Source organism: Sceloporus undulatus, chromosome 4 (assembly GCF_019175285.1).
Source record: "Sceloporus undulatus isolate JIND9_A2432 ecotype Alabama chromosome 4, SceUnd_v1.1, whole genome shotgun sequence".
In the NCBI taxonomy this organism is placed as follows: Eukaryota; Metazoa; Chordata; class Lepidosauria; order Squamata; family Phrynosomatidae; genus Sceloporus; species Sceloporus undulatus.
In genome coordinates, this window is record NC_056525.1 from 97,137,093 (window position 1) to 97,157,810 (window position 20,718).

The following is a 20,718-nucleotide window of genomic DNA, read 5'->3' on the forward strand; positions in this document are numbered from 1 at the left end:
GAATACATAGAAACAAACTCCCAAGGCACACTAGTCTTCTATTTCTAGGATTTGGATACAAACACCTTTAGTGAAATAAAATTTACCCAATAAAACTCTCTCTCTCTCTCTCTCTGTGTAGTATCAAATTATTTGAAAATGAATCAATAAACATGTTGAACAATTTATATTTGATCCATCTGGGAAATGCTGAGGTTGCATAAATTCCACTTAATGTGGAACATTTATTATGCATAAGCACCTGCAGGATTTGGCTGCATGACTGGTATGGCCATTTCTACATTGGAGTGATGACCCTGAAGTTTGCATTTATAGTTAGAGAGCTCTATGAACACATCTGTGAGTAATATGGCAATACCAATAAGAGAAACAATAATATTTATATCCCAGCTTTCTCACATAATTCAGATTCAAGGCAACAACTTCTTTGGCAGTCCTGAAAGAGTTAGGATTTTTATATGCAGAGATAATAACTGAAGTCAATTTATATCTCAACTGTTTCTTTGAGCTAGTATCCAGCCAGATAAGAATGATGTAGTGTTCTGGAAAGATCTGGAGCCCTTCATTCATCTGGTAGTTGGCTGCACAGATGTTCTGCTGAGATGCCTGGTGTTTCTGCTGCCACTGCAGGTCACTAGCTTCTGAGAACAGAATTAGGCCCTCAGCCATGTAGCTCCAGTCCTTTCAACTTCAGACTCAGTTGCATAGCTCCTGCCTTCTGAAAAGTTACCATAGGCTTCTTATTTTGGTTCTAATTCCACTCCTTGGTCCCTGCTTTCTCTGTTGACTGAGAATGGGTTTGTCACATTTCAGTGTTCTTAACCATTTTCTTGTGTAGCTATTATTAATAATTTTTAGCTAAAGTAAATTATTGAAAGACTATTTCATTGAACGCTCCATCATGTTCCATTTTGTGGTAAGAACTTATAATGATGGAGTAATATGACACTGTGGTGGGCCACTGATGGCCCTCTCTGCCAGGCATGGCATGGACAGAGGTAAGTACCGGTAGATGGAATAGATGCTCCCTTCCCCAGGGAATGGGCTTGTGTATGGTGTTTGTTCATCTATTTATTTGTATGCCATTTTTTCTCCAGAGCAGAAACCTAGGTGGCTGCCCAAGAAAGTAAATTTTAATAACTTTAAATTTTGTTTAAAAAAACTATTTAAAATCCACACATTAGAAATGTAAAATTATTTAACATCTCTAATTTTTATCATGTTTGGTATGTAACATCTTGCCTGATGAAGAAGCCAGTGGAGCTTTGAAAGCTTGCAACAAGTATACTGTCCATTTTGGTTGGTCAGTAAAGGTATCACTGTTTGGTGGATTTATGTTTTAATGAGACAGTACTTCAGCTGGCAGATATTGGGTGTCATGAATGGGCAGCAAGTTAGTTTTTATTTGTTGATATTGTACTTTTACAGAAAGAGAAGAGAAGAGAGCCTTGGGGAGCTGTCTTTTATGACTTTGCATCTTAACTGGTGGTGAATGTCTTGGGCCTGCCCTGTCTCCTAGTTACTTCCAAGTGTTATAGTTCAGATGCATATACAATGTATGATGGCATGTGTGATCTTAAGAACACTCAGTTATCATATAAGCAACTATTTATTGGGGAAAGATTATCTGAGGAAGGAAATACATACAAAAGAAGTAATTGTCATCTCTTCTGTTTCTTTCCCTTGGGAAATGCAAGTCCAGTTTTGATTGCCTTCACATAGCAGAGAAAATGACAGCCAGTGTCATAATGCTTAGAGTACACTTCATCAATGGCGCAACAAGTATGCTTGTTCATTTATTTAGGATTAAAGCAATTTTGTTCTTTCTGTAGGATACTTTTATAATAAAAGTAATAGCTCCCAAGAAATGATGTGTGGTTAATTGAACCATGAACTGGAGACTAGTGATACCTGAGTGTTCTGATATATGTTCATGGAACAAGAACATGCTGTCTCCGATCATTACATTTCTGGGTAGCAGCACAGTATGAATAGGTATCTTGACTCACCTGTAATAGCTTTGTTATTTCTCAAAAATAATGAATAAGCTAGAGAACAGCACAAGGAGGGAAGGGAAAGATGGCAACATGCCTAGTTCCAAACAAAGGCACTGAAACAAGCAAATGAATGCTGAAGATCTAAGAAATACACAATGTTCTGTACTTGAGGGGAAAAAAATATATGAGAGAGCAAAGAAACACAGACATGTTAAGGGAGTGGCCTATTATTATTATTATTATTATTATTATTATTATTATTATTATTATTATTATTATTATTATTATTATGCTTTATTTACACAGCAATGTAAACTAAGGGTTTTTTTTTAATTCAAAAACCATTCCATGGAATTTTAAATAGCTCATTATGGCGCGCTGCCTGCGCCGTCATTAGCTGCGCCGAGAAGCCCCAGCAGTCAAACCGCGAGGCTTCCTGGCGCAGCTAAAAAGAAGTGCCAAAATGGCGCTTCTCTATGCCTCGTGGCGTCATATCCACTGTGCAATGTGCGGACGCAGCACGTCCGCTACGTAAAGATGGTGGCCCCCATGTGGAACAGGCGCTGCCATTTTGTATGGACTCGGTCCGTACTAGGGTTAGGGGCATCCGGAAGTGACGCCCCTTTCTAACCCTAGTACGGACTGAGTCCTTACTATTATACCCATCTGTAACGGGCCTATCTGTACATTTGACTAGCTACCTATAAGTCCACAAATGAATTTAATCAAGCTGTAATATCCACCCTCTCCAATGATAACTAGCATGTTTAAATATTTTTCTCAAACAGCTGAAAAGAAAAATGCTGTAACATCTATGGAGCACATTTTAAAAGGTTGTATGCCATTCATGACAGCTGGTGCTAAGTTATTTCTCATACCTCTGTTTACTGACAGTTGTAGGAAATGTCAGTTTGATGGCACTATTCCTGTACCTGTTTAATTTGTATGCTGAACATATCATAAGCAATGGTGGATTAGATTTATAGGAAGGAGGTGTGAAAATTGGAGGTAGTGTTGTAAAATGACAGAATAATACTTCTGGTGCCTGAAGAATGGTGGACAATAATAAAATGAAATGTGTGAGATAATTACAATATCTTGTTTCTCCATCAGCCATTCCAATCAGAGACGGGAAATTCCTTCTGAAGCTTGTTCTTCCAAATGTCAGTACTTTATGGCATCATAGCAATAAAATTGCAGGGGTGCAAGAGGGTGCAAATTTTCAGACACTAGTGAAGGTAAAGCTGTCTTGCCAATGAGGTGTTGAGATTATGTGTTGTTGTTCTTTTTGCAATGACTCAATTCAAACTTTCCAAGCTAAAACAGAAACTGTCACACAAGGCAGGAGGAGGAGGAGGAGGAGGGAGAGGTAGCTTGGTGTAGTTTATGGCACGGTACAGACTGCCCCAAAGGGGCAGCCTGCTGGTGGCCTAATTCCCTCCGGAGGGAAGCCGCAGCCGCCAAACTGTACGGCTTCCATCTGGAGTAAAAAGAACCCGGAAAAACAGGTTCTTTTTGCGTCACAGGGTGGATATCACAAGTGCGCCAATGGATGACACAGTAGGATGACACAGCAGCAGCAAGGTGGAGGGCCCATTGGTCATCTACCTCAGTGCAGTGCCCTTGTGCTGTGCTACTCATGGTGGCAGTAAGGCTTACAGGAAGAGTCTCGAGAAGGTGTCATTCCTCTTCTGGGGTGTCACCCAGTGTGGTCTGGACCACTCACATGCCCTAGTCATGCCACTGCTTGGGGTGACATTAGGGCAACACACACCTCACCCACATCCGCCTACTGGTGCCTCTGCTTACAGCACCTGGTATTGTTTGGCAGTTTCCCATCCAAGTACTAACCACTGCTGACCCTGCTTAGCTTCCAAGATCAGACAGGATCTGGTGCTTTTAGGGTTTCAGGTAAAGCCTGCGACTTCTGAGAAGAGAGCATATTAATAGCTCAGTCTTCCATGTCTGTGCTGAATAGTAAAACCTGACATCTGAGAACAGATTGCCAGTTCCTGGAAAAGTTTTTATTTTCACTTTCAGTTCTTCTCCTTTTAAAAGTTCAGCCTCATTTAGAAACTTGCCAGGGATTGTGGAAGCAGCACCAAGCCACAGCAGTGAATGGAAACAAGCAACCACAGTAAGAAAAAAAAATGTGTTGCACACTGAATTTTCTGTCAGAGAGACAGTATTTAACATTAAGCAGGGCTTTATTAACATGTGGTTGGCTTCTTTTCCTGAACTGATGCTTCAGCTTCAGAGGGGTTCTTTCTTTATAGGGCTTCTGGTGACTAAATTTTTGTGTTGTTGATGGTGGTGGCAGTGTGTGTATGTGCACTTGTACATCCTTTACTTTCAGCTTATGAAGCTTCACTGCTTTTTAAAAACTGCACATTTTCCCCCTCACTTATATTATATTCCAAAGTACTGAACCTTTTGCTCTTTGTGTTACACACTGTGGTTATGCACCTTTGTGTATACCTCATTTCATTGTTAGGTGTCTTGTAGTTCTGTGCCTTCAGGTCAACAGCCAGTGTGGTGTAGTGGGCTGAGTGGTGGACATTGGGAGACCAAATTTCAAATCCTCACTCAGTCATGGACACACCTTGGCTGACCTTAGGCGAGTCATGCTCTCTCAGCCTCAGAGGAAGGCAAGGGCAAACACCTCTGAACAAATCCTGCAAGAAAACCCTGTGATGGATTCGCCTTAGGGTCACTATATGTCTGAAACAACTTGAGGGCTTGTAGTTGTTGTCTGACTTGAGTGTAACTGAGGACAGTCAAACTTGTAACCAGTTAGGCATTTCTGTGTGCTACAGAGGCTGTTTCCTCCATAGGAAGGGGTAACTCAGATACTTTCATGACCTCTCAAACATACCCAGAGCCTCTCAGGTAGGAAAAAATTTCTTTATGGTAAATTCTTAGAGTCTTCAGGCAAGAAAATGGCTGCAGCAAAAGAGGCTTCAGGGTATAAGTCTGGCATGTAGGTGCAGGATGAGCTGTCCAAGTATGGAGGGGTTGGGTGCACCGTGCAAGAGACTCAAGGAGCAGGCAAACTTACAAACAAATCACTAAGAAGAATATACGTCAAAAGGTGCTTTACTTCAGCCATCCAAGTCCATTATTTCCCTGGCCAGCTTGGCCAGCTTTCTTGTTCAGAGAAGGGCTTGTTCCTTGCTCTCTCCATGTCTCTCTGAGCTCTTGGTAACTTCTTGAGTCAGGCAAGAAAACCCCAGCTAAAAACCTGAAAATAAAAATTATAACACAATTAAAATCATCATATTAAAAACATTAATTTATTTGAAAAGATATAAAATCATTCGAAAGCATAACAATTTTTTAAATATAAAAAGAGCACTGCACCCTTTAAATAGGCATCCTGCATGCAGTTACTCATGAAAACCTGTTTAAACAACCAGCACCACAAAAAGCAATGGTGTGTGTGTGTCTTAGCTTGTGAAAACAGAGCAGAAAATAGGCCAGCTAGCCACCCGGAGAATGAGTTGCAATGCATTGTGTGGGCAACAAGTTGTAGAAACTAGCTTTCTCCAAAGACTTGTAGTAAAGCCCAGTGTCCACCATACCATTCAGAAGGAGACAAGTGAGCATGTGAGGGATTGAGGCAGCTGCTTCTTCTGCCCAGAAGGGGCTATTTAGGCATCTTTTTGCACCTAGTCTTCCCCACTGTAATGCCTGGGGAGCAAGAGAGAGGAGGCAGGCGCATACCCTCCAACATTTGACTGATGAAAGCTGAGTTATGTGTGGGGTAGGAAACACCAGAGTGTGGCCGGTGGCAAAAGTTAGTATTAAGGAAGAACATGCAAGCTAGGAGGGGTTTGCTTTTGTATGAGTCTATGAGGAAGGCACCAGTGTGGTGCAGTGGTTTGAGCCTTGGACTAGGGCTCCGACTGGAGACCAAGGTCCAAAACACACTGCAGAAATAATCCAGTTTGAGACTGCCTTGGCTCAGTGCTAAGGAATCCTGGGAATTGTAGTTTATTGTGGCACTAGAGCTCTCTGATAAAGAAGCCTAAATGTCTCACAAAACTACAGATCCCAGAATTCCCTAGCACTGAGTCAGAACAGTTAAAGCGGTCTCAACCTGGATTATTTCTGCAGTGTGCTTTGGACCAAAGTTTCGAATACCGATTTGGCCATGGAAATCCAGTGGGTGATCCAGGACAACTCACATTCTCTCAGCCTCAGATGATGGCAATGGTAAACCCCCTCTGAAGAAACATGCCAAGGCACATGTAGGCACACAACAACAACAACAACCAGAGAAGAGCATGATTCTGCTCTCTCTTCCTCCCTGCTTCCATGGAATAAGAACAGGACGTCACTATTAGGCGATCAGCTTGTATATGGTCCCTCAAGGTATCAGATGTTGTGAAATCAATTCTTTAAATTTCCAAAGTGTTATCACAACTTTCACAAGAAATGAAGTGAAACATCCTCGGAAAGGTGGTTGTTGGAGAAGGAAAGGGGGAGGAAGAGGAAAAAAAATACACATTTATTTGAGAATCAAATATTATTTGAAACAAAACATTATTTGAAATTTAAAGATCAGGATACCCTTTTTTGGTTTTTTTAGTTAAAGATTTCTAAACAAGGCAAAACCATAAGTTTCACAAAGGGAAAATACAACAGCAAAACCTGGATGTGATTTTTGTTATGAAAACAATTCACATATCCATGAATCAACAATAAGCCTTCTAAAGTTTTTGTGCTGTTGTCATTGTAAGAATACCCTTCTTGCAATGTAGACTGCAGTGGTCCCCAAACTGGGCCCTTTAAGAGATGTTGGACTTCAACTCCCAGAAGCCTCAGCCATGTTGACCAGTAGTTTGGGATTCTGGGATCTGAAGTCCAAAATCCCTTAAAGAGCACAGTTTGGGGACCATTATATTTTTAGCATGAGGGAAAAAAAGAAAGAAATCCTACCAGAAGTACTTTCCCAGGGGGCTGTTTTTCTCCCTGGCTTCTGGATTGCCACAGCAGAAGGGAATCTCTGTGAAATGTGTAAACAAGGGAGTTTTTTCTCTTCCTGGAAACTTGTTCATTTCACTTTCGTTTCCTCCCAGAGGCAAGAGAGCAAAAGGCAAAGGATCCAGGTAGGAAACTTATTAAACTGTGTCCATGCTGCTGAAATAATACAGTTTGACCCCGCTTTCTGCTGTGGAATTCTGGGGATTTTAGTTTGTTGTTGTGGCATTGTTCTGGGGCCACAACAAGCAGGGAAAGACACTGCAACATTAAATACATCTTTACACTTTCCATGCCAGGAATGACTGGGTAATTTTCACATTTGCACCAGGAAGGGAGGGATCTTCTTCTATTTCTTTTTTGTGGTGTGAGCCAGTGTAGTGTAGCAGCCTGAGGGTTGGATAAGGACTCTGGCAGTACAATGTTGAGAATACTCATTGAGCCAAGCTCAATCATAGGGTAACCCTGGACAGGTCACACTTTCTCAGCCTCAGTGGAAGGCAATGAATGGCAACCCCCCCCATGAAATCCTGTCAAGAAAACCCCATGATTGCTTTGCCTTAGGGTTCCCCTGAGTCAGAAACATCTTGATTAGCAGACACTAATCCTCTTTTCATTAGCCTCCCAGCCTGAGCTGCCATCAGCAACAGAACAATACACATGTAAATCCTCTGCATCCCAGGCTCACACTGTGTGTGTGTGTGTATGTAATACATACATACACACACAAACACCCAGCTTTTTCCAGAGGGATGTACCAAGTGGGGGGATCTGGGGGTCCGGACCCCCCCTTCCATTAGAAAATGAATGGTGTGTGCTGCTGCGCCGCCGCATCAAGCCCCATTATACTGGTGGCACTTAGTCCTGGACCCCCCCCCCTTCCTAAAATCCACTACGCCCTGTTGGCAAGCATTCTCTGAAGATGCCAGCCACAGATGCTGGCAAAACGTCAGGAAGAAATCCTTCTATGGCCACATAGCCCGAAAAACCCACAAAACACTATGGATGCCGGCCATGGAAGCCTTCGACTTCACATCTTGAAGGCACTTCCCTGCACTTCCCTTCCTGTAGCAAATCTGAAACTTAGCCTTGCATGGTAAATGAAAAGATCCATTTCATGTTGCAGTGGCACTTCCAATGCCCATACTAGTGGAACATAGAGGAGACCCCCTTCCAGTAGATCCGAATGTATAAAGCTATGTTTAATGTTGCAGTGCCACTTCCCAATAACCATATGTTGGCTTGGGCTGCATATGTGGGCTAAATTACACCAGCAAATATAGAGCTTGCAACCTGATAACCCTGCCATTTTTATTCTAAGCTTTCCCCTACTTTTCTTTTATAAAAACATATTTATAAGGACATGAACATAGTTGAGTTCATAGTTCAGATTGCAAAGGAAGTGTCTTTATTGTGATGCCCCCTCTTATCATAAGATCTCAGGCAACGAAAAGAGATCAAACAATCTAAACTAAAGAATTTCAAAACTGCAATAAATAAAATAAGAATTCAAACAAGTTAAAAGAACTTTAAAATGTAAAAAGAGTTAAATCATGTGCATGTTTAAAAATAAGTAGAGCTCCAAAGGCTTTAATAAAAATCCATGTCTTGACCTGGTGCCAAAAGACCCCTACACTAGGCCTCCAAGGTGAGGCTATTTGCCCGGTGGGGCACCAAGGCTGAGAAGGCCCTCTCACACGACCTCTGATGGGACATAGTCCCAATGGTGGGACATAAAGGAGAGCCCTTCCAGAAGATCTCAAGCTTTTGGGTAGGCATAAGTCAGAAATGACTTTAAGGTACACGCCAACACCAACAACAAATTAGTGGAAGAAGAGGCACTCCTTTAAGTAATGCTGTCCAAAGCCTATACTTTGAGTGGTGGACTTTTTGTGGGGGTCACTATGTGACAAGAATTTTAAGGTGCAATCCTGTAGACAGTTCCCTGAGACTAAGTCCATTGGATTTAGTAGGCCTTCCTTTTGAGTGAAATGCATTGAATTCTATTATCCATTATCTAAATCAGGGGTAGGAAACATTGGTCCTTCAAAGGGAGTTGGACCATCTGGAAGGCCCTGCAAACTATGCATATATAATACAGATGTTGTTGTTATCTCTTCTTTCTTTTTTAGATTAAGAATGGCTGATATTAAATCCCGATTGACCAAAGAGGAGAAGAAAGGGCTGCTACATTTATTGGGAAACAAAGACTTATGCCTTTTGTATAAGGGAAGTGTTCATGGGTACACTGCAAATGTATTTCATGGCATCTGCAACCGACAAGGCCCAACTGTAGTTGTGGCATACAATTCTAGTGGTTATATTTTTGGAGGTTTTACTGTACACAGTTATGCTTCCTCTGGAGCATATTTAAATGATGAAAAGGCTTTCCTCTTCAAATTGAAGGGGAAAGATGGAAAGCTTTGCCCACTAAAAATCCCAGTCAAAGATGCCAGTAAGGCTATATATGATCATAGTGGATATGGTCCTTACTTTGGGGGTGGATCTCTGATATTTCTTTCACAAAACAGTGCTGCAGTAGCCACAAATGTTAATGCTGGGTCCTACGTATTTGGAGCAGAAGACCTTCATGGAAATGACCAGGTCCTTTTAGAATGTGAAGTATTTCGAGTAGAAGGTGAGTTGAAATAAAGAGATAAGATTCTCTGTATGGAGGTCAGCAGATTTTACATTTTCATTTTTTCTTTTTAAAAATATTTCCCCTCAGATGTTGGTGAGATGATGGAAAAACCATGGAGGACGGTTATCTGGGCAGCTGAGTAAGTTGATTTGAGACTGTCAGCCTGAGATTATCAAACTATAGATTATAATAGTAATTACAGTAATTGTGAACAAATGCACGGTACCATTTAATAGTAACTGTCAAGTCTGTGCAGGGACAAGCCAAGACAGATGTAAGACCAAAGGTCCAAGAAAGGATCCCAGGGTCTAACATCCACCATACAACATCCAGACTGTTAGCCTCTCTTTTGTCCACCTTAGCCTGGATTAAGATGCTGAGCAGGCAGAGGGGAAAACCAGGTAATTCGTGGATTTTCCAAAATTGGGTGGAACTCCTGCTGTCTGCACAGCTCAGTCCCAAGGTGGCCTGAACACCCACAGACTGCAGCATGCGGCACCAAGACATGCTGCTCAGTTATTTATTTTGCCTCCCCCTATGAATGTGCACCATGGCATGAACATATCGCTTACTGACTTTGCTCTGGTTGAGCGAGAATTTTTGCCCAGGAGCACGGCTTTGTCCCAATTCACCCTGTTTTGTCCTCGTGCATTGTCTAAATGGCTGAGGCTTGAAATGAGGTGCAACTGCCATTTTCATTTCTTTTGGTGCTTGGGTACATTTGTGAGCATTTAAACTCTTATATTAAATTGACGTTTTAATATAATGAAATTTGCTGAAATGTATATACTTCTGGGCAGCAAAAACTGACTATATTCCAACTTTATAACAATTTTCCTAACAGTTTTCCTTAGCACCCAAATCCTAAGTAATTTCTGCTTTGTATAAACAGGATTTTTTATTTGCCTCTTTACCCCACAAATAAATGTTTGTGCGAATTAAGGAAAATTATTATAAATTGATTTGGAAATGGTATTTGACACCAGTGAGACTACATAATATAAACAAAGATAATTGAAAATATTGTTGGAGAGGCTGTCAGGAAGTAGGATCATATACACATATGTGGTGGCAATGTAAATATGCACAAAAATTTTGGGAAATAGTAATATTAGAGATAGAAAATATTATGAATATAAAGATAGATAGAAAACCAAACATAATATTGTTATCAATATACAATGAAGTAGAATGGAAAGAAGAAAAAAACCTTGTAACAAATTTGTTTACTGCTGCGCGATTAATCTTAGTAAGAAATTGGAAAACAAAACTAAATGTGAAATTGGAGGATTGTTATAAAGAAGTTTGGAAGTTAGCAATTAATGACAAATTAACATGTAAATTGAAAGTAAAAAAAGGATTATGGAAAAGAAACGATTTTGATGAAATATGGAAAAAAATTATTAAAAATGTATTAAGAAAAGAAGATGGGAAATTACCTCCACAGGAGGAATTAAAATTTTGGATGGAGTATAAAGAAGGGAATGGGGGAAAGGGGTGAACTGAGGTGATATTTAGGATTTTTTGTGAAAAAAAAATGAATAAGATGCAAAAGTACATGTATGTATGGAAAGAATATCAAATCTGTTTTGTAAAATTTCAAAAATACTAAATAAAAAATGTTTATAATTGCATAAACCAATGTAGCTAACATAGACAACTGTGTTTTGCTGTCTTAACAGGGAAAGAAGAAAACTGATGAATCAGATAGCAGCTTTCAAGCCTCATTTGAATTCAGTGCCACAGTTTCGGGTTCTGTTCCTAGGGCCGGTTGGAGCGGGGAAATCCAGCTTTTTCAACTCTGTGAAGTCCATTTTTCGGGGCTATGTGACAAGCCAAGCTATAGCAGGTTCAGATTCTACCAGTGTCACTATGCAGGTTTGCTCTGCACTTCTAAATTTAAAATTAAGATGCTTTTAATTACTCTGTAGTTTTCGTCTCCTTCATGTTTCATATTTTAGTCAAACATTGTCAAAAAGACAGTTGCACACTATTACTTCAAATTGTCCAGTGGCCAAATCCATCACACTTAATAAATTTTAAAATCATGCTAAAATCCCAAGAAAATTCTATTTCACCTTATTATTTTGTGTTTAAAGGTCTCTGTTACTATCATAGGAAGAGTAGTTTGTTTTCCCATTAACAAAATCCAAACCATGAAATTGAACAATTGAAATTTGGTCTCTGAATTCATTTCATTGTCATGATAATTGCAACCAGGGTGAAGGTTTACTTCATTACTACTATATTATTATTATTATCATCATCAAATTCTCAGTTATTCCCCATTTCTCCGTTATTCAATAGTTATAAACATATTCTATATAAATTTTATGTATAATTACAACAAAACTTCCACTTATACCCTTTCACATAATCATAATAAAATACCATCCATTATAATATCTTATTACTGTTCCATCTCCATTTTTCATCTTGTTCTTTCACCACTGTTTTCCCCATCTTCTACTTTTACCCTACATCTTAACTCTCTTCATATTTCTACCTTCTACTTCACTTATTCTCACCTTCTCACATACCTTTCCAGTCATACAACCTTCTTCCTTGGGCCTGAGAGAACTGACAAGAAAAAGTGATTCTATCCAAAGGTGGGCCGAATACCCATGGGCAGTCCGCACGATGTGGTGTCCAGCTGCACCACTCGGTTATTTTTTGTTTTGACTCCTCACCATGCATGTGCACCATTGCATGAGCACAATGCTTGTGACCACAATTATCCTCCTCTTCCTGCCCAGCTGCCATCTCATTGGATGCCTATGGGACCAGCCACGCTGTCACATGTGTGATAACCATCTGTCCAGTGCATTAAGGCATTGGTGTGATCACTGTCACATTGGCACATTGGTGTGCTCAGTGTCATATCCACAATCATGGAGGCGCCCCCACATGTTCCCTTCACCCCATGCCCTGGGATCCTAGGATTTTGGAAGAAATATTAAATGGGTCCCCAGAAGAGTCACAATTATTTGTTTACGTATTTCTGCAAGGCTTACCTGACCTGATTGTTTCATTTCCTGTCTGCCTAAAGTTTGTTTTGAAGAAAAAGTTTGCTAAAACATGTTGAACTGCTCTTCTTTTTTGTGGTAAGGAACTTACCCCTGTTCTTTCAATGTTATTTCTACTTCTGGTCAGTAGTGTCACCGGGGGGTTGTGGGCTGCACTGGGTGACTCCCCAGAAGGGGGGAGTGACACCTGGTCAGCTTCCCACCCCCATGGGCACTGTTTTGGCCTTCATGGGCACTATTCTGCCCCGTGGGAACTGCCCCACCCACTGCAGGGGCTTCTTGGAGCTGTGCTGGCACTCCTCGGGCCCACACAGGAGCTCCTTGGGGCTGCTGTGGTGCTTCTTGGGCCCACGCGGGTGTTGCTCAGGGCTGCGGGGTGCAGCTCCAGTCTGTTGGGGCGTGGTTCCAGCCCTCGTGAATGTCTTTCTGGCTTGTGTGCGCCCCCCACCCTGCAAACCCCATTGGAAGTCCAGGACCGGAAGCCCCACCCCCCCTGGAACTCCCGCACCGGGTGTCACCCCATATAGAAACTCCACTGCTTCTGGTACCAAAATTTATTTTAAAGAAATAAAGCCTGAGAACACATCTATTTCATTAACTGAGGTATTATCTATACAAGATTCTATGTAGATAAGTGCAAAATGTTGTGGAAATTACTGACATAAATCTAATTCCTTGTCCCAGTCCAAGCAGAGATATTAAATCAATGGGACTTCCATGAATTACTTACAAATTCCTATAGATTTGATATGTCTACTCTAGTTTGGGCTAACAATTAGATTACAGTGACTGAGTTGCACATCAGGGCTTTGTTTCTCTTACATATTCTGGAATATTATATTTACTGTATTATAAAAGGCTGCCTTTATACCAGTCTTTGATATTTGCTGTTTACATATTTTTAAAGAATCAAAAGTGGATAGCAAAGTATTTCAATACTGAATAATTGCTATATTTTAAAAAACACAGTACAGGACCTATCAAATTAAAAATGAAGGCAATGGAAAGCCATTACCTATCATTTTCTGTGACACCATGGGACTAGAAGAGAGGCAAGGAGTTGGACTGGCCATCGATGAAGTGCCTAACTTATTACAAGGACATGTTCCTGACAGATATCAGGTAGGATGTGTCACCTAATCCTCTGGGGTTTTACTTTGAATACTTTTTAAAATGAAATTCTGTTTTAAATTCCTTATTAACGAACAGAACATATTTCAGACTTCTCAACTCAAATTACGCTACATAATTCTCACATTAGCCACTTCCTTGCATCTATGACTGATTCACCAGGCCGATTAGCACATGCATATCTCTAGTATGTAAGCTTCTGAAAAATACGACTGAGTGAATAATAAACAAACAAACAAATAAATAAAATATTTGCCATGGTCACATGAATGTCCTGGGAAAATGCCTTTTTAAACCTCTGATTTTCCCCATTTAATAAAGTCCTATGAAGAGTGATTTAGTGAGCTGGGCATGTTTAGCCTAGAGAAGAGAAGGTTAAGAGGTGATAGGATAGCCCTATTTAAATATTTGAAGGGTTGCCATATTGAGGATGGAGCAAGCTTGTTTTCTGCAGCTCTGGAGACTAGGAACCAGAGCAGTGGATTCAAACTACAAGAAAAAAGATTCCACCTCAACATTAGGAAGAACCTCCTGGTAGTAAAAGTTTGTTTGACAGTGGAACACACTCCCATGGACAGTGGAAAAGTCTCTCTTGGAGATTATTAAACAGAAGCTGGATGACCATCTGTTGGCAGTGCTTTGATAGTGTATTCATTCATATCAGGGGGTTGGACTGTATGGCCCTTGTGGCCTCTTCCAACTCTAGGCTTCTATGGCTCCTAGCAGTGGTTGCAGTCCTTACTCTTTTGAAATATTAAATTAATAAGAAGAAACATATATGGTTTGTTTAAACATTTTGAGCCATTCTGTGTGTTTCTTCCTTTGTCTCATACCCACTCTGTTGTTTCCCTCCCATTAAACACAGTTGAAATGAACACTGAAAAAGTAATGATACAATTGCTTCTTATTCTTTTTATGTAGCGTTACATGCAAGGCACTTTGCAGAGTAACAGAGGATGAGTCCCTTCTTTTAGGATCTTGCAGTCTAATATTAACTATAGGGGAAAAAAGAACAGGAAGGGGGAGTGCAATGTATTAAATTACACAACCCCCCTTTTTTTATCTGAGTGGCTGTGCCTTCAGTTCATCTGTCGACGTATGGTGACCTCATGAATTTCATAGGTTTTTCTTATGCATGGAATACTCAGAGATGATTTTGCCAGTTTCTTTCTCTGAAATGTAGCTTGCAGCACCTGGTATTTATTGGCAGTCTCCTATCCATGTACTAACCTGGGCTGACCCTGCTTAGCTTCCAAGATCAAACAGGATCTAGTGCCTTTTAGGATATTTAGACCATACTTAATTACAAAACCTTAGGTAATTTTGACTTTCTTGTTTCATGTAACACATTTGTATCTTTGGTAGAACACATTTGTTCCTTGCTAAATGTTTAGAATGTAGGTAGTCTCTTGCACTGTAGAAAGTCTCTTGCACTTTCTGAATCTGGTTCTGTCTTAGCTATTTTCTCATATTATTGTTATTGTCTTTCTCATTTTCAGTTTAATCCATCTGCTGCTATGCAGCGAAATTCACTCGGCTATGTCAAATGTCCATCTCTGAAGGACCAGGTCCATTGTGTGGTTTTTGTCATTGATGGATCCAAGATTGAGATCCTTCCTGATAATCTGGGAGAAAAGCTAAGAGAAATTCGACGAAAAAGTAACAAGTTTGGTCAGTTTGCTGCATTTACTTTTTGAGAAGTCTGAAAGCCATATTTGATAAGGCAATGCTGTCATATTGAAATACTATCTGTTCCTTAGCATAGGATGGGAGCCTGTGGTCCTTTAGACTTTTCTGAACTTCAACTTTTATAGCTGATCATGAATAATGATGTTGTACTTGAGCATCATCTGGAAAACAACCAATTATTCAACCCTGCTATATAATAAGTAGTATGCTTCAAGTTGATGGTTTCCCAATGATATGGGAGCACCCGCTGTTCATTGTAGGATGAATATTGGATGAACATAGCTGAGCATTCTGAAAATCACATGAAACATCTACTTGGAGTTGACATTCTACCCATAGATAAATAAGTAGGGATTATTGTACACCATACTGCCTGATACTGGAATATGTTTCAAGTACACCTGAGAGGCACATGAGTTCTCCGATTGCATTTGCTCAATTTTTGTTGTCAGTCATCACACTAACAATGCTCTCTGATTCTTGAATGCAGACTTTTCATGTAAGAGTTGGGCTCCTCTGGCCCAAGTACCATCCATAGGGGCAGTCCCTTCATTTGCTTTAATGGGCAGCTTGTTGCCTGGAGTTTACACCATTTGCTTTCAGGCAAGTTAAGGGGCAAGGTTCCCCCCCCTCAAAAGCACAAAATCCTATAGCTAAATTTGCATTTTCTGTCTTAGACTCTTTTTTTCTTAAGTCAGAGCATCATTTTTCAGTACAAATAGTGTAACTATTTCAAATTCAGAGAGGTTTCCTGGATTGTAGCTAAAAAAAAGCTATTGTGATTGCTATTATTGTTCTTATCACTATCATCATCATTACTGTTACTCTAATTATTTTTATTTATTTTATTTTCATGTGCACCCAGACTTTCCACCCAAATTGGGATTCAGGGAAGCTTTCCAAATTGAAACAATTACAATATAGTTAAAATATACATAAAAGGTCAATATGAATATGGAATTAAACAATTAACTTAAAATGTACACTTAAAAAGGATAAAAAGCAGTTTATAAAAACCCAACACAATTACATCAATTCAGAACCCTCTTAAAAGCCCTTTCCTTAATAACTTTCAGTGTTAAAAAGCCTGTTGGAATGAAAAAAAGTTATCCTCCTGACAGAAGAACAGCAAGAAGAGGGGCATTCAAGCCTTCCTAGGAAGGGAGTGCCAGAGCTTAGGGATTAGCCACTGAGAAGACCCTGTTTCATGTTTCTGTGAAGGTGGCAGGACTGAAAGAAGGGATCAGTAGGCTTACATGGAGAGATACAGGTTGAGCTTCCCTTTTCCAGAATTCCAAAATACTCCAAAATTTGAAATTGTTTACATGAGTGACATGAGGGCACACAACAAACAAACAAACAAACAAACAAACAAACACACACACACACACACACACACACACACACACACAATATTTCTGGTCCCAAGCATTTTAGATAAGGGGTACTCAATGTAGTGTCTGTCAGAAAGCCTGGACCCAACCTGGGTAGAGTTTTAACCAGCACTTCAATTATGTCTAGAAACAGACCAGCAGAAGGTGGAGATGTTGTAGCAGTAGAATTGTATGATCCCTGCAGTTTAAGAGACTGTAAAATCCATGTTGGTGTTTTGGTAATGTCTTTCCATATTTCATTTTTTCCCTCTAGGTGTGCCACAACTTGTAATACTTACCAAAGTGGATGAAATTTGCCCATCTCTTGAAGAAAATGTTTCAGATGTGTACAGAAGCAGAACTGTTGAGAAACAGGTAAATGCTGGCAATCCTTCTCAATCTCAACTCAGCTGTAGCTTATTTTAATTTACAGTTGTCCCTCCAGATTCGTGGCTTTGGGATTCGTGGTTTCAATTATTCTCAAGTCCTAGTTCTGTGGGTGTCTGCTCCTCCCTCTCCGTCCCTGCCAGGCTTTTCCCTGTGTGAGTGATGGAAAAGCCAGGAGGGTGCGTGTACAGCAAGGGACACACAAATAATTGAGCTCCCTGAAGCCTTGGGACTGAATGAGGAAGTGGCAGGCGCACCCTCCTTCCTTCCCTCCCAGGATTTGAGAGAGGTCCCTGGACACCTCCTAAGCCTCCGGAGGGAAGAGAGAAGCAGCCAAAGCACCCTCCTTCCTCCCTCCCAAGGCCTGAGAGAGGTCTCCGGACTTCTCCCAAGCCTTCGGAGGGAAGGGAGAAGCACCTAGCACACGCTGCCATGCCCTTCCAGCATCTCAAACAGCTTGCTAGTGCTGTTTGAGGCTTTGGAGGGGGAATTGGCGCATCCTCGACCATTATTTGTGAATTTTTCATATTTGTGAGGGTCCTCCGCCCCTAATCCCCGCGAATCCAGAAGGAAGACTGCATTTGTAACTGTTTGTGCTATTTGTTGTTTTCAGTTTGGACATGGACCTAGTAAAAAAAGAGTGTTTTACACAGTGGGGAGCAGACACTACTGCACAAGCATAATTCCCCTATTTAGGAAGGGTTTGGGCTCGTATAATTTTATCATTGTTTCTCTGACTGGTTCTGACAAACCTCTGGACATGCTGTATTTTATTAGAGATAAGCAAAGTGAGCCAACGTGGTGTAGTGGTTTGAGTGTTGGATTAGGACTCTAAGGGCTATTTGCCGCTTCTTTTTGGGCCAGCAAAAAGGTGGAATGGAGCCACAGCATGAAGTTGTCGCAGCCCCAATCTGGCTTTCTCAGGGGAGGTCTATTTCACTTCTAAGTCTGGGAGATCCACTGGGTGACCCACTTGGGCAAGTCACATTTTTTTCAGCTTCAGAAGAATTCAGTGGCAAACTCCCTTTAAATAAATTTCCCAAGAAGAATCCCTGATTTTAGGTTTTAGGGTTACCATAAGTTGGAAGCATCTTGAAAGGCACATGAAGAAAACAACCGATAAGAGGAGCCTGGGAATACTTTATCAAAAAATAATTTGTGACACCTAATTTGATTTTCTAAAAATTAAGTACTATTTCCAGAAGTCATTATTTGAATGGCGAAACACAAGCACTAATACTTATTTATTAATAATCTTCCACTTGAATTTAGCTCAGAGTATTATTTTGGAAATTGGAAGATGGCTGCTTTTTTGCTGATCAATAAAGGGAAGACACTGAACAGTTTGAAGACACTGGATGTGTTGCATACAAATTGAAATGAATTAGAAAAATAAGAAAAATATTAGGAGTCAGAACAGGAAAGTTTTCATGTGGACAAAATCCAGATAAACCCAAATCTCTTACAAGTAAACTGAACAAACAAACAAAAATACAAGTTTTTGCACAAAAAGCTATGTTTGAACAAAGGAAAATAATATATACCGGTAATACAAAAGATGCTTCAAATCAGTATTTTTTTATGATGCAAGAATTATTATTTTCTAACCACAAGAAGAAAGGCTGCTAAATGTAACCAAATTATAGAGGAGCAGAGAGGAGTGAAATAACCAGAGGGGTCAATTTGTCTTCAAATTTTTCAAACATGTTTTACATCTGGAAATGTGTTGTATGCCTTCAAGTCATTTCTCAATTATGGACACCTTAAGGCAAACGTATTGTTGGGTTTTCTTGTCAAAATTTGTTCAGATAAGGTGAGTATTGCCTTCCTCTGAGGGTGAGAGACTGTGACATGTTCATAGTAACCTAGTGGGCTTCTATGGTTAAGCAAAAAATGGAACTCTGGTCTTTTTCATGTTTAGCATACTGTAATCCAGTCTGCGTGCCAAATAATTGTTTGTGAACTTTACACTTTACACATGAAGGTTATGAAATGTCCCAGAAAATAACAAGGTCAGCAGTGTCTTGGACTAACTTCTCTTAGGCCTGAAGCAGACAGACCAAAACCACTGGCTTTGGGTTGTGTTGGGGGCATGGCATTTAGATGTCGTATGCTCCAAAGGCAGCTGGGTGCTGCACCAACGCCACACCATCTAGAAAGAACTGGACCAAGGAGCAGACACAGAATCTCCTCTTTCTGGTGGCCAGGTTCAGGACTGCAGTGGTGGCCTGGATTGGGACCGGGCGCATGTGGTTGCCATGGTTGTGGTTCGGATGGTGTCAGTCCAGTCCTGGCGTGGTCCTTTTGGCCCATCTGTTTCATGCCTATGATGTGGTTGAACAAGAAAATGGGGTTTTCCCTGATAACTATTATGTGTTTCTTTACTATACAGATGCAGTTAACAGCAGAAAGATTGGGCCTCCCCTTGTGTCAAATAGTTCCTGTTAAAAATTACTCTTCAGAGCTGGACCTTAAAGATAATGTTGATATTCTGATATTGATGGCAGTGAGACAGATGCTGCGCTTAGCGGAAAGCTACCTAGATGATTTCCCTTTGGAAAAAAACTCTACAGTGGATATTTATTCTGATTCTTGATATACTTACTGAAGACAGTTCAACTCTATTTTTTTAGATTTTTAATAGAAGTAATCAAGTTGATTCTGCTTGTGAATAATTGAATGACTGCATATTAAAGACTGAATTATATCCTTAAGAGATAAACAAGTCTGGTTGCAGAAAAGAAAAGCCAGAGAAGGAGAGATATCCTTAAGAGATACAGTGTTCAAATCTCACTTTCTTATTTGGAAGAACACTGTTGCAAAAAATAAAAATGGTCTACGAAAGCTCAAGCTGCCGACCCTCTTTCTTTCAGTTAGTCTTACAGGTACTACAAGAGCTCTCTATATTCCAATTTTATAGATAAACATTGCTATATCATTGAATTCCAACATGTTGGGTTTGTTGACATTACACCAGAAATGGCCAATTTTTCGGGGACAGTTATTCTGTGTCCATGGATGCACGTGTGTGTGTGTATTACAAATGTACAGAAATAGACTTTTCATTTTCATTCTGACCTATAATGGTGGGAAAGAAGAAAGCAGTAGGAAGAGAGGAAGACTTTATAGGTGGATGGACCCAATCAAGGAAGCCACTGGTTCTGAATTAGGGTCACCGTAAATCAAAGCAGATTTGACAGCACATGACAACATATGCTGATCCTCTCTTGTGCACTTCTTGGCTGGTGTCTCCCTCTCTCCTTCTCCAGACTTTGCTGAAAGGCAGGGAAAAGAAGTGAACAATTTTATCTACTGTTCACTAATCTCTCCTCCCCCCCCCCCCAAATCTGCTTCAAAAATAACAATGGCAAATACCAAAAACGCATTTTTCAAATAGGCATTTTAGGGCTGCATCTACAGTGCAGAATTAATGCAGTCTGACACGGTTTTAACTGCCAGAGCTCAATGTTATGGAATCCTGGGGTCTGTAG

The 20,718-nt window shown here is 40.4% G+C and overlaps 1 protein-coding gene across 2 annotated transcripts; it reads left to right on the plus strand.

The window, feature by feature from the left end:
- Positions 1 to 4,067: 4,067 nt before the first annotated feature.
- LOC121928916 (interferon-induced protein 44-like) lies at positions 4,068 to 20,077 on the plus strand. 2 transcript variants are annotated; one of them, XM_042464234.1, is made up of 8 exons: positions 4,068 to 4,134; positions 9,113 to 9,618; positions 9,709 to 9,760; positions 11,304 to 11,499; positions 13,617 to 13,769; positions 15,278 to 15,449; positions 17,115 to 17,215; positions 19,620 to 20,077. In XM_042464234.1, exons 2-8 carry the CDS (start codon positions 9,120 to 9,122, stop codon positions 19,821 to 19,823), a joined length of 1,377 nt encoding a protein of 458 aa, XP_042320168.1. In that variant the 5' UTR covers positions 4,068 to 4,134; positions 9,113 to 9,119; the 3' UTR covers positions 19,824 to 20,077. The 2 variants fall into 2 exon arrangements, with proteins under 2 accessions (XP_042320168.1, XP_042320167.1); XM_042464233.1 differs by lacking the exon at positions 4,068 to 4,134 and adding an exon at positions 6,976 to 7,108.
- Positions 20,078 to 20,718: the final 641 nt, after the last annotated feature.